The sequence below is a fragment of the Triturus cristatus genome, chromosome 3_2 (genome assembly GCF_964204655.1).
Source record: "Triturus cristatus chromosome 3_2, aTriCri1.1, whole genome shotgun sequence".
Classification (NCBI taxonomy): domain Eukaryota; kingdom Metazoa; phylum Chordata; class Amphibia; order Caudata; family Salamandridae; genus Triturus; species Triturus cristatus.
In genome coordinates this window covers 1,041,335,137-1,041,353,280 of record NC_140584.1, presented here as the reverse complement: position 1 = coordinate 1,041,353,280, position 18,144 = coordinate 1,041,335,137, and the positions used below count along the sequence as shown (strand labels likewise).

At 44.5% G+C, this 18,144-nt stretch overlaps 1 protein-coding gene across 7 annotated transcripts in view; it reads right to left on the bottom strand.

Annotated features, from left to right (window-relative positions):
- LOC146859070 (caspase-1-like) overlaps nucleotides 1-18,144 on the bottom strand; it is a 264,504-nt gene that overhangs the window by 119,543 nt on the left and 126,817 nt on the right. For all 7 annotated transcript variants that reach the window (XM_085649725.1, XM_085649727.1, XM_085649726.1 and 4 more), the window contains exons 4-5: nucleotides 17,135-17,308; nucleotides 5,332-5,566 (exon numbers count right to left, since the gene is read on the bottom strand). In XM_085649725.1, the coding sequence (XP_085505851.1) occupies nucleotides 5,332-5,566; nucleotides 17,135-17,308 (409 nt within the window). The remainder of the gene's footprint in view (nucleotides 1-5,331; nucleotides 5,567-17,134; nucleotides 17,309-18,144) is intronic.

Sequence of the window (18,144 nt, the reverse complement as noted above, 5' to 3'; positions counted from 1 at the left end):
CGTTCTACAGGGTGGATTGGTCCTTTCTTTTTAAAACGCTTACCCACTTCGGCTTCGCAGATGGCTTTCTTACCAAGCTTCGGGCTTATTATGGACAGCCGTGCTCAAGAGTACAGGTGAACGGGATCACCTCAGTCCCCTTCTCCCATACCAGAGGAACACGCCAGGAATGCCCACTTTCCCCACTACTATTTGCCCTTAGAATTGAGCCATTGGCGATGGTCATATGGGAATCACCGGGGATCAAGGGAATTCCCTTTAGCGGGGAGAGCCACAAAATTTCACTTTTTGCGGATGACATACTTTTGTCCCTCACTGAGCCAACCTGCTCCTTTCCCACGCTTCAGACAGAGTTCGCATGCTTTGAAGCAGTGGCAGGTTTCGAAATTCATCTAGACAAATCACTTATACTTAACCATCTCGGAGAATGGAGTGAGAGAGCTACGACATCATACTTAGCTACAATGGACTTCCCGCTCCCTGCAATACTTGGGGGTACAACTGACATCGCGCGTTGAAGAGCTCTTTAAAGCCAACTTCCCGCCCGCCCTCTCCAAACTCCAAACTGATCTCGATAGATGGAAACCGCATTTTATCTCCTGGCTCGGACGCGTCCATGCGATCAAGATAACCGTACTTCCTAAACTCCTGTATCTGTTCCAGGTCCTGCCCGTAGAACTCAATAAGGATTTCCTACCCAAAGTTAAATCTATGATACTAAAATTTGTTTGGCAGGAAGGTCGAGCACACTTTTCCTACCCGATACTACGGCGCTTACGAACAGAAGGCGGGGTAGGCCTACCCGACTTGGCCCTTTATTACAAGGCGGCACAGCTATGAGTGGTAACTGAATGGTCTAAACAGGAGTCGGAAAAACACTGGCTCCATATGGACCGCTACGTTGTCGGGTGGTCTATTTGGGATCTCATATGGCGCCCCAGGAGAGAGAGACCTGAAAACGCCTACATAAGTACCCCCACCTGCACCACTTTAAAAGTCTGGGACACCATTTCTAAGAACGGCCGGTGGACCACCTTTCAGTCGCCTTATACCCCTATCCACTTTAATCCGGACTTCCCGCCGGCCCTTCGGGAGGGCCCCTTCGAGGCCTGGAAAGAAGGCGGATGTCGAGTGCTAATGCATCTCTTCCATAACTCTGATATACTTACTTTTGAGAACTGTAGACGGGATTATGGTCTAGAACCGACGGAACACTTCCACTACCTTCAGCTTAAACACTGGGTCACCGCACCTTACATCCGAGACGCAACCACCAGACCTCTCACAAAATTTGAAATATATGTCCAGACTGCCAGTTCCATGAAAGGGGTGATCTCCTTCCTCTACAAGCACCTACTCAATACCCTGCACTCCCCACGACCACGTTACACGCACATGTGGGAGGAACTCCTCCAGCGAGCAATTTCTGATAGGGAGTGGGAGGGACTGTGGGCCGACATTACTAAATTCAACCATTCAATAGAATTGCGGGAGGCACACCTTAAAACAATGATGGACTGGTACCTGTACCCCTTTAAGCTTAAGCACATATTTCCAGACACGTCTGACTTATACTGGAAAGCCAACTTCCCGCCCGCCCTCTCCAAACTCCAAACTGATCTCGATAGATGGAAACCGCTTTTTATCTCCTGGCTCGGACGCGTCCATGCGGTCAAGATAACCGTACTTCCTAAACTCCTGTATCTGTTCCAGGTCCTGCCCGTAGAACTCAATAAGGATTTCCTACCCAAAGTTAAATCTATGATACTAAAATTTGTTTGGCAGGAAGGTCAAGCACACTTTTCCTACCCGATACTACGGCGCTTACGAACAGAAGGCGGGGTAGGCCTACCCGACTTGGCCCTTTATTACAAGGCGGCACAGCTATGAGTGGTAACTGAATGGTCTAAACAGGAGTCGGAAAAACACTGGCTCCATATGGACCGCTACGTTGTCGGGTGGTCTATTTGGGATCTCATATGGCGCCCCAGGAGAGAGAGACCTGAAAACGCCTACATAAGTACCCCCACCTGCACCACTTTAAAAGTCTGGGACACCATTTCTAAGAACGGCCGGTGGACCACCTTTCAGTCGCCTTATACCCGTATCCACTTTAATCCGGACTTCCCGCCAGCCCTTCGGGAGGGCCCCTTCGAGGCCTGGAAAGAAGGCGGATGTCGAGTGCTAATGCATCTCTTCCATAACTCTGATATACTTACTTTTGAGAATTGTAGACGGGATTATGGTCTAGAACCGACGGAACACTTCCACTACCTTCAGCTTAAACACTGGGTCACCGCACCTTACATCCGAGACGCAACCACCCGACCTCTCACAAAATTTGAAATATATGTCCAGACTGCCAGTTCCATGAAAGGGGTGATCTCCTTCCTCTACAAGCACCTACTCAATACCCTGCACTCCCCACGACCACGTTACACACACATGTGGGAGGAACTCCTCCAGCGAGCAATTTCTGATAGGGAGTGGGAGGGACTGTGGGCCGACATTACTAAATTCAACCATTCAATAGAATTGCGGGAGGCACACCTTAAAACAATGATGGACTGGTACCTGTACCCCTTTAAGCTTAAGCACATATTTCCAGACACGTCTGACTTATGCTGGAGGGGCTGCAGCCTGGTGGGTGACTTCCGCCACATTTGGTGGGACTGTCCCACTATCCGACCCTTCTGGGAAAAAATCCTCGATCACATCAAGGATATCCTGGGCTACCCTATTCCGACTACTATGCCAGAGATTCTACTGGGCCTCCGAGACCCCACTCTAGAACACCAAACTAAAGCCGACAAGGCCATTATTTGGACATGTCTCAGCGCAGCGAAAATTGCGATAGCGGCCGCCCGGAAGAGGAGGGAGGCACCTGCGGTCTCGCTGTGGCACTCTCGATTCTGGAGATTTTTGAGTCTAGAGAGGATGTCGGATATCTTTCGAGACAACTACAAAAACTTTGAATACATGTGCGGCCCCTTAGTCGCCTTCCTGACGCGGGGTCTGCCTCAAGCTTTGTGCCCCCCTTCCATCAGAAGCATGCATCACTTTCAATTCTAACATCGTACATAACTGACTAGTTCCTGGGTCATTTTGACAATAGGTTGCCGCCACCACCATTTTGTGGCAGGGTTTGTGGGTGTTTTTTTTTTCTTTATCCTAACTTTATTTTGGGGACTCATTTGGTTTTGTTCTGGGTTTCGTACTTCTTCTGTTAAGCACCCTCCCTGTTGGAGAGTGCCGAGCTTAAAAATCGTCACAAAAGAAAGATGGGCTAAATGCATATACTATTCGATTGCAACACTCTAAGCTTTCACACTATGGACAACTATACCCTTCTCCTAGGTACCACTGAGAAGAAAGCTTAGGATATCCCCGCTGCGCTACAAAACAGCCCTAAATAAGTTTTGTCACACTGCTATTTTTTTTTCTAGTTCTGTACTCATTCTCTGTATTGTTGTGCACTTTTTGGAATGACGTCAATAAAAATAAGATTGCCAAAAAAAACCCAAAGAAATCAGCATTAGGGATCCAGACAACACTACCGTTGGGCACTCAGGGCAGAGGAATAAGTCTTTACCATGCAGAGGACTTTCCCGTTCAAACATATGCGTTTGTTCATTCCTTGTGCATGCTGGTGTTGGAGATGGCAGCATGGTCTCTGGGGATTAGGAGAGGACCACATAGGATCACACAGTCCCATTATCTGGCACTCTTATGGTGATGCAAACTCTTGGCTTTTCAGCACCAGTAGGTGCCTGGGCTGGGATTAGGAAATCAAAGCAGAAGCACAGTTACTCTTCGACGGACTAGCACTCTCAGGACAACACAAACTCTTGACTTGTCCACCCATCTCTTTTTTGCTGTTTTAAGTGAGAAGCTCAGATGTGGTGGGTATGTCCAGGAGTGTGTTACAAGCTCGCTGTTCCATAGAATTCAACCTGCATCTCTTTGATGAGACCCAACAAGGATGAAACCAATCTGGGTTTCTTTTGCTCCCACCCACAGCCAGCTTGGCATTCCAGTTAAGGCTGGGCTGTTCCAACTGGGGCAGGCCCATTGGTAACTTGCATAGGGTTCTTTTCTGTCTGGAGTGGAATGCTGGGCTAAAAACGACATGAAATGTAGCCCAGAGTAATTTCCACTGTTTGAAATTAATTTAAATATTACAACTATAACCTATTTTTCTCTGATGAAGACATTGTGACATTCTTATTTCAGACTTATAAAGCCCAACAGACAGCTGAAAGGTGTTGTGGCGCTTGTAACAGCACTTGTAAAGCCTGTTTTTAAGGCTTTCCTAAATAGAAGAAGCTCATCAATAGATCGGAGAGGCAGAGGGAGACTGCCCCAGAGGCCAGCAGCTTGAACAGAAAAGGCTGTGCCTCCAGAATGTGATCTTCTGAATTTTGATTGAAAAAGTAAATTGGCGTCAGCCGAGTGCAGCAAACTCCTTAGAAGATATCGCTGAAATTACGGCTGGAGGTAGAAGGGTTTAATTTGAAGAACAGCTTTGTAGATCAGACAGAGAGTCTTGAACAAAATTGTTTTAGGTACATTAGTATGTAATATCTGTAGCACAGAGGACAGCTGAACCTGAAAAACTTAGTACATCAACATCTGCGACACTAACAAATCAACACACGTCATCTCAGTTATCAAGCTCTTCAACGACAATGGTATCTGTATTTCTAAAATCACTAGAACTGTGGTACACACGGAGGACTGCTGGCAATATCAATGCCCAACCCCTTCCAAACAAGGCAAAGGTATTGTGAATTGTTAACCTCCAAATAGCTGAACAAACAATATAAAGTCAAGGCAGGCAGGACAAAAAGCGGTTTTCAAAATGTTCCACCTAATTAGCTTTCCAACAAACCATTAACAAGATGTAAATGTATCTTAATTCCTACCTTTGTTTCTCCTGCCCTGAGGTAAGTGAGAGGTGGTGGAGGAACTGATCAAGGTAACACCTAAAGGTGTATTGTACATGCACATTTGTCTCATATGCAGAGGATCCAAGATGAAACTGAAATACAGATACCCTACAAAGTTCCTGGACCTGTGCCACTATGTGTTCTGGTTTTGGTACACTAAGCCAGAGCAATGTTTAAACTACCTGCCTGAAATGTTTGTGGGGCATGTATAAATCCTTGAACTGGAAATGAGTCTTTTTATCAGTGCCAGCATTGTCTAAACATGTAGACTGTGGCTATTTGAAAAACACTGAGCATTCATCCCACAAATACCTGACGAAGTATTTCTCAAACAACTAGCACATTCCAATACATATGTGTGCATCACCTCGACTTGGCATACCTCCACGACAGGCCTGGATGATTAGGACTTTGGGTTTATTTCGTAGTCCCTTGCAGTTCTTGTTGTTGAATATTTTAAAGATGGTGTCGACATTGAGAGCACCTGTTTCCGCATCTTGGAAGGCTCTGCCACAGATCCTGTCCCTAAGACCATGAGACAGGATGACTATAAAAGTGCTGTCTGACCCATCATGCTCAGAACGCTTGGAAAAATTTGTAAGCAAAGTCTCCATTTCCTGAAACGGATACAAAAAGAAGAGTTTACAAAAGGTCATGTTATTTGCATTGCATTTATATCTTTGTATACAGTACTTTCACCTACCAGTCTAGGAAATCAATAAAAACACTGACAAGCTGAAAAAAATGAAAACTGTAGGAATATAACTAACTCGGTTGCTTACTGTGATCTTTGGGAGTGAGCCACAGCAAGCCTAGAGCTGAAGCGCAACACAAACTTTATCATCAAATATGAGGGATTGTTCCAGAAGTTGGTTAGTGAGAAATGAGCAAGCAGCACTATAAGGAAGTGAGTAAGTTGTAAGGAAATAAGGAGAATGTGAAGTGAGTAAACAGAAAGAAAAGCACCATTTAGAAGACAAAGATCTTAGCGAAACACAGTAGAGCAGACCTACATAAGTAGATGGATAAAGAGAAGTAAAGTATGAAGATCCAGAAGGTGAAGAGTTTCTGAAAATAAAGAGGAGCAGAATAAGGTGCAAAAGGAAGAGCAGGATTAGAAACAGGAGGAGCAGAGTTGTAGGAAATAAGGAAAACAAAGTTAGTTGAAGAAGGAAGAGAAATATCAAGGAAACAAGGAAAACTTAGTTTAGTGGTGCAATGAAGAACAAATTGAAAGCATCTAGGAGTTGCAGGTTTAGAGGATCAAGGGTAAGAAGGTCATACGGAAGAGACAGGGAGTAAGGAGAAAAATTAAGAAAAACAAAGTGTTAGACGAGAGAAGGAGAGACAAAGTTATGAGAACCTAAAGAAGAGTCTCTCTCCCTGCTTGTGTTCACCAGTAAAAAGAGAGACATCACCTGGAAGGATGATTGTGATTATTTAAGAATCAAAAGGAAACAAGGAAATGGAGAGGTATTTTAACTAGCAGGAATAGTGAATACAAGGTACCTCAAAAACTCATTTAATCAACAGATAGGACAGAAACAGAGAATAGTCAGCCAGTGGGCTAAACAAAACACTGCCGTACAATTATAAGCATGTGGTGGAAGCAGCAAGTTGTGAACTTCAACAAGGTGCTTCGAGGACCAAAGTAAAGGGGAAATGCTAATTTCATACTGAAACAATAAACTATGCAGATGTAACAAGAGAGCTATTTTCGGCCCTTCTTGCCAACCAACACAGTCAAGAGATACACAAGCAGAAAGAAATAATAAATCAATTGTCAAAAAGGAAGAACATCAACAGAGTTCTGAAGGGATTTTTGAAAGTTCACAGAAGATGAAGATTCAAACATTTCTGCATGATAGTAATATATGACAACGCTTCAGGGGCTAGTCTTCTTGGAGACACAGTTTTAGTCTTCATCTTGTTGTGAAGATAATGTCTTGCACTCCCTAAAACTACTTCCTTCTTCAGATAGTTTAATAATGGATACAGTAAGAAGCATGAAGACTGTCTCCAAATAAGGAAAAACTATATTTCTTAACGTGTGTGGGATTTTTCTTGTGCTGCGTTTTCATTTTATTACTGGTTGAAATGCTGTATACATACTTTACACATTGCCTCTAAGTTAATCCTGGCTTCTTTTGTGTCAAGCTACCAGCGGGATAGCCCAGGTAGATTTGGGGTTAGCTTGTGTTTCACCCTGAGAAGGACTGTGTCTAATGCTTGAGTATAGTTTCACCCGTCTTAACCAGTAATCCAATTGATCATAGTCATCCAGAAAGGCAAGTCAATACATGGCCAGAGCGAGCAGCGTGCTGTGGGCATGACCCTTAACCTCAATCATCCTTCTGCTAACAGAAAACATGTGTACAAATAAGTGGATGAGTCTTGAAGCATGGCTCATGTGCCAAGGTATACAAGGTGAAGAATGTTTCTTTAGCCTTAAGAGATGCATTAAAGCAAGAACTGGAAGGCTTGTGTGCAAGTGGGGTCATTGAACCCATATAGTTATCTGAATGGCAAGGCGTATAGTTTTAGCGAACAAATTGAATGAAAAGATAAGAATGTGTGTTGACTTACGAGATTTGTATGAAAATATTCAGGTAGAGATCGACATCCACTTCCACATGATGAATGTAAAAGGAGCTAGGCAATTTTCCTCATTAGATATTTCCAGTGCTTACTGTCAAGTACACTTGCATCCCGACTCTAAACATCTTTTGTCTTTTATAACACCGGAGGGAGCATACCGCTTCCTACACATGCCTTTTGGATTAGCCTCAGCGTCATCTGTGTTCCAACGTGGGGAGAGGAGTTGGCCTAACGGCTAGGGTGCTGGACCTCGGGAGCTGGGTTCGAGTCTCGGTAATGACGATAACTTCCTGTGATTCTGGGCAAATCACTTAATCTCCCCGTGCCTAACAAAGAATGAATGTGTGTCCTAATGCAACGTAACTGGTGTATGTAAAGCGCTCTGATACCCGATTGGATTCGGGTCAAGTTCGCGCTATATAAAACTCTGAAAAAACAAACAACAAAAAACGTGTTATGCAGAAACTGTTAGGGGATCTAAATAATTTATTCATTTTTCAAGATGATGTGTTAGTTTGGAGATTGAATTAGGAAGAACCTGATGGTGTGTTGCGTTAGGTCCTAGTGAGATTGGAAGATGCTGGATGTACTGTAAGCATAGAGAAATGTATGTTTAATGTCACTGAAGTGGAATATTTGGAACATACACTTTCATGTGACCTTGTTAAACCTAAACTGAAACTCGTGGAAGCAATAGAAAAATCACATTCCCTGATGGGCAAGGATCAGTTGACCTCCTTCTTGGGGCTAGAAGCGTACTTTGCTAAATTTGTGAATCAGTTTGATGATTGTGTTCAACCGTCGAGAGAGGTTAATGAGGAAGGAGGTCAAGTTTGAGTGGACAGCACAATGATAGAATAAGTGAATATACCTAAGCAGTAGTTTTGAAAGCATTTGATAATAATGATAAAACTATTATTATCACAGATGCCGGTGCATATGGATTAGGTTCTATACTTATGAAATCAGTGGACAGAAATGAAAGGATGTTAGCTTTTGCTTCAAGGACCTTTAAGGGGGCAAGCAATTCCAACTCCATTGTGTAAAAATAAGCAATTTTTTGCTGATGGGTAGTGCAATAATTCAGTCGGTAGATTTGGGGTGCAATATTTAAATTACAAACAGACCAGAAGCCTTTGGTGGGTCTATTCTCAACGGGTGGAGCTGGATGATCAACACCCTGTAGAGCAAAATTGATGTTCTGCTTATAAGAATATTTCTTTGATATAAAGCATGAACCAGGCATAAAAATGTAAACACCAGCGCAAACTGTACAGCAGCACGATAAAATGTGGCGATATGAATCTTTTAATAACAAAATGTGACATTTTTTTAATTGTCTAATGGTATTATGCGACTAAAATACAATACCAGTGTTGTAGTTAGTGTCCCAAGGCAAGGGTGTGATGGTGAGCTGAATCTCTCTGAACAATTTGGAACATAAACTGATGGAGTATGTTTAGAAGCCATTTATTCACCTGCCAAGAGTACTGCCAGACAACTTTGGGCTTGACTCCTAAAATGATCTTTTGTGCATTTACACACTCTTTTGCATTACAGCCTGTCGTGTTTTTTGCGTTTAGGCATCCTCCATGGGACACCGTACTTATTGTTATATCTGTCACGTCATCAGCTTTGCCTTCTGGAATATTGACAAACGACAGCTAATGACTGGCCTGAGCAGACGCGGAGCGACCTCCTCCTGTGTTGGTCCTCACAAGTGTATTTGCAACTACTTAATAAAGAATTTACTTCTACCGTCCAGTGTGTGGAAACATCTTTACACTGCCCAACATTCACTTGTGGCCTTACATCACCAAATTTTAACTGCTATTGCGGATTGCTGAGCAAATAACCATATAATGGGGTGTTGCTTAGGTTTCATTTTAGGTTTCATATTATGATAGTGTGCTTTTCATTTATGTATACTACATGTGTAATCCTTCTTATTCAATGTTGGCCAGTGCTTGTATTTCACAGAAAAGAGACCTTCACTGTGAATTATTTCTCGTCACTCACAGGAATGGCAGGGAAAGGTACTGGTGATGTGGGTCGATGGCTAAAATAAACTTTTGAATGAGAAGAAAGCTTTTTAAATAAAGGAACGAGCAGATGTCTTTTTCCAGCGTTCAGGTACAATGGTGTTCTGAATGGGGGAATTCATTAAGGCATCAACACTGTAGAACAAGCATTGGCATAGCCAATAGGTCACGCTTTTGGGACCTTATAAGTATTTTGTTATGCAGCACAATATCCTTGGTGCAACAACAACTGTTGATTGGATAAACACTTATAAGGTCCCAAAGCCGAGACCTATTGGCTATGCCAATGCTTGTTTTCCTTTGTCAGATGACTTCATCTTTCTAAAGGTGTTTGACGGATTAGGCGATAAGCCGCTGCCCCGTCATTTATCAGAGCTGGAGTGCACACGCACCATGGGGGGCAGCATCTGACTGAGAAGGTGGGAACGGGTTTTCGCCAGAGACCATTTACGTGTTGTATGACTGCAGAAACACTAGGTGTATACGGCCCAACATGAGAATATTGCAACAGCGATGCACTCGTGCATTTGACACAAACGCATTTAGATGTCTCTGGACCAATGTAACTGTCAGGTCGCATTTACACGTACATCATGGCAGGTGGCTCGCACACATATACAGCTGAGTAGCTCTCACAGATACATTGGGGTTTTCTGGTCACGCTCAAGCACACAAGATCACACACATTAAGACAGATGGCTTACACACATACACTTGGCACAGTTAGGTCACACATCCTGGGGCTGCTGCATCAAACACGTTCATTGAGCAGCCTGGTCAAAAACAAGAGGGCCAGCAGGGTGGCAAACTCGCATTTGCACAGCTATGGTCAATACATTGTAAGAACACGAACTCTGTGATAGGGGCTGCAGGTTAACACAGAATCGCATAAAATGCACACACAACGTCTACAGAGTGAAAGGCATGCCGTCAGACAATTATAAATGTGCACAGAAGGTACCAGGGCAAAAGATGCCACACACACACACACACACTTTTTGTACGTGTACACCCTGCAAGCTGAGCTCTAAAGGACACACTGTGTGCAAGCTGAGCTCTGGAGCTCGCAATATTTAAGACATTCTCTTGGCTCGATCCGGAGCTGAGCTTGCACGGTCTACGCGGACGGAGCTTTTTCTTGCCTGGCTTCTGCTCAAAATACACCTCTTTGCCCCTAAGTTACGGGCAACTTTTCCAGCCTGACCTGCCATGGAAGTCGCCATCTTCAACCAGAACTGAGCTATGCCAAATGTCAGAACAGACAGCTCGAGCAACGAGAACGTGGCGTGCGAGACATGCCTGGGGACTGGAGGCGGAGCGCTTGAGGGCTGGACTGAGTGCTGCTTCGAGGATCGATTCACTCGCTGTCGTTGAGGTCCTAGGCTAGAATTGCCTATTGCAGAAGCAGGTTGAGGGCATTTTGATTTGAATAAAGGGCTACAGTTAATAAAGTTCATTAAACGGGCTATGTAGGACAGAGCTGCGCTGCAAAAAAATAATTGCCTCACGGAGAACATCAAAGCGGCCGCAGAAGTGAAAGTGATCGCGTTCAAACATCATAGCGGCTGTGCGGCCGCGAAAGTGAAAGTGATTGCGATAAAGTGCGGCGCACGCGCCCGCGCACATGCACTGTAGCTCTAGGTTGGCCACGGTAGCACTTTTTTGAGCCCTCTCAGTAAGTCTCACCAGACCAGCGCATGCGCTGGGTCAGGCGAGACCTAAAAACAGTACCTTACTGGTTTGTGTAACCACATATTGCCCTCACACGACAAAGTTTAAGAAAATCATACGCAAAAACTAGCACTTGATTTTTTGCTAGTCTTTGATTTGTCCTCCCCATATTTGCCATGAAGAAATGTCCAAGTGTGAGATCACAAATCGTGAGAGAAAGCTTGATCCAACCAAAGAAGCATAGTGATCTTCTAACAGCCTGGAATATGAAGCCTATACAGGGCCACCACAAATGTGGACAATGCATTGTCTGCAACCAGACATTGAAGGACGAACCTTCACTGATGGAAAAATAAACTGGATCCACAATTAATTCTCGGATTGCAAAACCAAAAATGTAGTGTACACTGTGATTTATCCATGTAAAAAGATCTACATTGGAAAAACTAATCAAGAAGTCAGGCACCGCATTGTTCAACACAAGTCCAGAATTAAAACGAATACTGTCACAGCACCCATGGTCAATCATTTCCATCCAATGGGCCACTCAGAAAAAGACTTATTTGGGACAGTGCTAAGCGTGATTCACGCAGACCCCAGAGGAGGAGACTTGGACAGCACACTTGTGTGCAAAGAGGCATACTTGATTTTGAAATTTAACACTGCCTTTAGAGAGCTTAATGAAATGTCCGAGATGAACAAACTACAATAGAGGCTCACGTCCTAATGTTCAAATTCACACTGCAACTCCTATAAGTCTTGTGTCTATAAGCTATAATCGTGATTCACACACTACAGCTCCCAGAATTCCTTAGAATAGCCTCTGGTGCTTGATTGAGCATGCCCAGTGCACGAGTCAGGGGTACACGCGGGTGGACAGCGTCCACCCACTATTTTTACAGGGTGGACGCTGTCAACCCTGCCAAGAAGTTGGACCCCACTAAAAAATGTGCTTTGCAAACACCAGGACACATTCAGCAGCGCCTGCACGTTGTTGTCTGCTTTCGATCACAACAAGGTGCAGGCGGGAAGGGGGGCTTTCTTAGTTCAGACTCCTGCCGGGCCAATAACAAAGGTCCAATTTGAGGGGTCATCAGGCCTTCTTTTGTTCGAGTCCCCAGGCTGGGAGCAGTCAGGAGCCCCACACTTAGAAGTAAATGCAGCAAGAGGAAACAAAGGCTCACACCTTGTTAGCACTTTACACATACTTAAGAGAAGCAGCTTTTCACTCTGTTAACCTGTTTACAAGATATGCATTCACTGTAAGAATGTCAGATGCATTGGTCTTTCCCTGTATTTACACAAAATAAACGGAATTTATACAGTGCTTACTACCCCTGAGGAGGCGTTGAAATAATTTAAGAACCACTATTTTTTCTTGTAAAGCACTATGGGTAGAGGAAGTTGCGATGACAAAAGGCAACACTTTTATGCATAGCTTTCAAAAGTGTGAATCTTCTGCCTTAATCAGAAGGGTTTGCGTGTATACTCAAAAGGTGCTCCAATGTACTCATGATAGACCTGCTAAACATATACGTAAGGGCTCAAGATCCGATGTCACTTCTTATGATGCCACTTCCTGTGATGTCATACACCGTGATGTCACGCGCCTTGATGCCACTTGCATTCTGATTAACTAGGTTAGCCCCCACTTCTTTTTTTTAAGACTTGTGCCGTGAGCATGCCTTAATTTTCAAAGTTATTGAAGCAAGCCGCCATGTGTTGACGTCCTGATTCGAATGAGCCCTGGCAGTGATACACGGATTTAGTATCAGAAACGTAAGTGCTTCAATAGTCCTCAGCTAAGCCATATGTACGTTTCTTTCACATTAATGTAAAAAATATAGCTGCACTAAGGTCAAATCCGCTCATACATATGAAGCAAGCCGGTCGAATTAGACTCCAAGAAACGTAGCAACATGTTAATCAATGCCTTGAAGTTTTCCTCGTTATGCGCATATAAAACTGACGATATGTGACGGACTTTCTATTCAAGACTCCAGCTCTAGTGTATTTGCTTTTCCTTCACACTGCGCGTGTGAAACAATGTATCCTTTTAATGAGACGATACAAAGTACTAAAAAGTTCCTGTCTAACAAATGCATGCTGATCACGAAGCAAATCTTTTCCCTGCAGCACATTTCAAGATTTCAACTTAGCTTTTTCATAAGAGAAAAGACGTCGAAACAAAGCTCCTCTCATTTTATTTTCAGACTCAAACAAGTCACGAATTAGGAATTTAGTGCTTAGACGCTGCCGATTATAATTCATCTCTATTTAAGAAAGGCAGAACTCGATCTGGCTCAAATACTCTATGGCAGAACGCATCTGTAATTAAATGTTTTAACATCTTTGTGCCAAGTGCGAGCAAATCATGACTAATGCGGATTTAAAAAACACGACCCATTATCTGAAGCGGACCGCAAGCACAAAATGTAAAACTTTTCCTAAGCAAAGAAGCTTTAGAATAACGAGGCCGCTCCCCTTTTTCTTCCAGAATGATACAAGTGAAACAAGACAAGCCCGGCGGAGCGTGGCGCTTGCGCTTGGCGGGGGCGGGGGAGCGCATTCCAGGCGGGGGAGCGGACCCTTTGAAGTGCGATGCCAAACGGATTGCATGGCGGCACGATCCGCGTGATTGTGCGCGTGCTCGCCATGCAATCCGCTTTTCAAAGCACTTTTAAATGCCGCTTACTATAGTCTCGCTTTGCGATCGCTTGTGCGATAGGAAGGCGAGACCTAAAAATGAAACGAAAACGTTTATTTTTTTTATTTTTTGAAATGCATTCCATTTTCCTTTAAGGAAAACAGGCTTCATTTTTTTTTTAAAACTGCTTTATTTAAAAGCAGTCCCAGACATGGTGGTCTGCTGAGCCCAGCAGGCCACCATACCTGGGAGGGCCTGCCATTCCAAATGGGGTTGCAAATTGCGAGAGGCTCATTAATATTCATGAGCCTCTCTATTTGCGACCCCATTGGGAATCGCTAATAGTGTGAAAAGCACTGTTCTACATTGGAAATAGTGCCTCGCATATTGCAAGTCGCAAAAAACTCGCAATTTGCGTGGCGCTATTTCCACGGTCGTATATCTGGCCCGCAGTCCTTTTGAATTCTTCATTACTATATATTTGCTTCTGATTTTTATATATTGCTACTGTATGGCAAATGTTTTTCTTTCTAAGTAAAGTAATAAAAATATTTGAACTGAAAAAAGTCCTTTTTGCTCTGGGATCGCTGTGGAACACATCCAATAGATGGTCTGTATGATGGTCATCAGCACCAGTCAGTCAACTAGTACACTGCTGCAGAAAATATGCCCTTTCACCCCCCCAAATGACTGCAGCACAGAGTGCGACAAGGTAACACTGAGCAGTGCGGTCTTCGGCGTCGTGCTCCTTGCTGCTGCAGTCCTGGAGTCGGCTCAGTGTTACGTAATTCTGGGCAACCTTATGTATTTACTTAGAAAACAGCACAATAACAAACAAGCATTGGCATAGCCAATAGGTCTCGCTTTTGGGACCTTATAAGTATTTAGTTATGCAGCACAATATCCTTGGTGCAACAACATCAACTGTTGCATGGCTGCACCAGATGTGCAACTCAGGAAAGGATGAATGTAAGAGGTGGTCTTTTCTCTCTAGGCTGGTGGTAAATGATAGGTCTTACAAGGACTTTTATTGGGGTCTCGGAACATGTGTGGTGCGGGCCTGGGGTCCCAGCAGCGGAAGTGGGTGCTCAGTGAAGGATCCTTTGACGGTCTGTTGGGCTGTGTGGTAGCACAGACTGATCTAATGATTTCTTAAAGTGGGTGGGCACTGACACAGACAAAACCAAAGTGTAGAGAGCTTCGGCGTCCTCCCCTGGGCCTCTGCGCCAGCAGGCCACGCTTTTTGAGCTGCTTCCTGTGCCTGGGATGAGATGCCACACTGAAGTCCCCCCGGCCGGCTTGGGTTTTTGCAGTTTCTCTTTTTCCCGTTCCTGATTTAATGATTGCATCGCAGCCTGCTGTCGGCTCGGCGGCAGCTCTGACGTCAGCCAGGGAGTCCGCGAGGAGGGCCTGGCCGGGGACAGTGCGGGTATCATATCACTGCTCCCCGGCCCAGGGCCCATTAGTGCAGCCGGATGGAAAGGAGATCATTAGAGGGAGGCTGGGGGCGGGGCGTCGAACGAGAGGGGGCGGGGTCTGAACGCGATAGATGGATACTGCACACTTACCAAGAGAGCGGGGCGAATGAGACGAGAGGGTGTAATGCATTAGGAGAGAGAGCGAGACGCATCACCACGAAAGCAGTGTGGCGGCAAGGATGAGGCGAGAGGGAGAAGTGAGGGTCACGCATTGCACACGTCATCATGACACGTGTGACCTAGAGACAGGCAAGAGAGATGCAGTCAACCAAAATGAAACACCACCGTAAAGGAGGGCAGTGGCAGTACAGGCCTGCGGAGAGGGCCAGAGAAGGAAGCAAGGACACGAGGCAAGCACAATGAGACAGGCAGAGTGTAGGAGAGGCGCAGGCATGGATAATCGCAGACATGGCCGGCCCCGAGAGACAGATTGGGTGAGGCACAAAATCAGTCCAATGAGTTGTGTTGGGTAAATAACATGAAGGTGAGAAATATGCCGAGGAGAAGGGTTGAGATGGCGGGGCATGGGAGTCGGGGTTGAGCAAAAGACAGCGAGACAGGTAAGGAAAGACCTACAAGTGAAGGCCAGTGGGGCAGGCAGTGTGAAAATATAGCCACAGAAGCAGTGTCGATGAGACATGAATAGGATGGTGGTCAGTGGAGAGAGGAAGAGCAGTGATAATAACAACGAGGAAGGCGGGAGAGGCAAAACTCGATCTGGCTCAAATACTCTATGGCAGAACGCATCTGTAATTAAATGTTTTAACATCTTTGTGCCAAGTGCGAGCAAATCATGACTAATGCGGATTTAAAAAACACGACCCATTATCTGAAGCGGACCGCAAGCACAAAATGTAAAACTTTTCCTAAGCAAAGAAGCTTTAGAATAACGAGGCCGCTCCCCTTTTTCTTCCAGAATGATACAAGTGAAACAAGACAAGCCCGGCGGAGCGTGACGCGCGCGCTTGGCGGGGGCGGGGGAGCGCATTCCAAGCGGGGGAGCGGACCCTTTGAAGTGCGATGCCAAACGGATTGCATGGCGGCACGATGCGCGTGATTGTGCGCGTGCTCGCCATGCAATCCGCTTTTCGGAGCACTTTTGGGAGCCCCTTACAATAGTCTCGCTTTGCGATCGCTTACGCGATAGCAAGGCGAGACCTAAAAAGCATGTACTGCCAAGTGGAATGTATGGGGAGGGTGAAAGGTCACAAGGGGAGCCTGACATGCAGGTCTTCCCTCCTCTTTCCAGACATGGACCAAGAGCGTATTTTGAAAATGCCCTGCTGTTTACAATAAAACACAATTATGGTTTGCTGATCGCGTGATGGGTGCACCTCACATTGCAGGACTTTACAAATAACCCATTATATGCAACTTACCTTTGATGATGTAAATGTTATTTGTAAGAGTAACAAATATAAATGAGTGTGATCTAGAGGGATCTCTCCCCGAAAATATGTAATGTTAGGCGATGTAGTAGAAGGGATGTAGTGCCAACTCACGCAGAGTAAAGTCTAGCGCAAAAGGAGAGCAATCCGGTTGTAGTGTAAATATGAGGTTTTCACGTGCAGTTTTTAAGGACACCCAAGAAAGGTCAGCTAGGATTTATAAGGTTATTTACAGAAAGTCTGAATGACAGAGCAGTGTTTTGCTTGCCCATAAAGCTAATTCTAAAGAAAGGTAAGAGAAAATAAAGACAGTGAAGCAATAATTGATGAGAAGGAACACCTTGAGTCTCTCTGGCAGTACCTCAGAAGTCAGGTTCCTCTTGATCTCCACTTTATAATCAAGTCCTTTTAGTAGGCGCTCCATTTGAATCTCATCGTGCCGAGACCCTCTCCTCTCAGGAATACTGTCGAACTTCTCATTGTTTATGATGAGAGCCAGGCGAGTTCTGCAATGCTGATCGGAAATCTTGTAAATCTGGAAGAGGGAAAAAAAAACATGCCAATATTAACGTCTAATGTGTTAGTCTAAATTACTCTTCTTGCTGAATTGACACTGATGGAAATAATCATCCTTCTCAGAATTCTTTACTCCTTCATGAAGTTCTAGTATCAACACCTGAAAAACTCTTCACTGAGCTCAGGACTATGGTCTCAGAGTTGATATGGGGAGCAGCAGAAAGAGTGGCCCTCGCCAAACTGGAACTGTCTTTTCTTTCTTTTCTTAAAGGTACCAGATCCTAAGTACTACAATCTGGCAGCACATCTACAAAGGGTGACGACATGGATAGCAGAGGTCAAAACTGTGGAAACACTTTTTATTGAAAAAGCAGTTGTGTATTTCCTATAGGCCCACAGTGTTTTCTCCCTTAAGTTAGCCTAACTCCACATAGTATGTTGCCTTTGCTTTGCACACGAACATGCTTGTTTTGGTGCTACACATTTATTTTACAAATAGACTGCACAAGTTTTGTTATTAAGTTCCTGGGCTGGGATTTAGACGGACATTTCATACAAGGTCAAAAAACACTATGCTCAATTTTGTCTGAGGTCAGACACCAACACCTGTACATATTAGACAAGTCCAGCTGCTATTTTGAACATGCAACACATCATATAAACCAGAATATTGTTTTCGAAACAGAAAAAACACATTTACGTAGAGCAAAGGTCCCTAGAAGAGAAAGAGCTCTGTTGGATGAGATGTCGAGCAAATACCTATGTATGCCTGGTATGGTGTCCCCCACTAATCCCTGAGATTTCAAAGATATCGCTGTGCTTCCATAGTGAGAGTAGGTTTATGCACAACTGTAT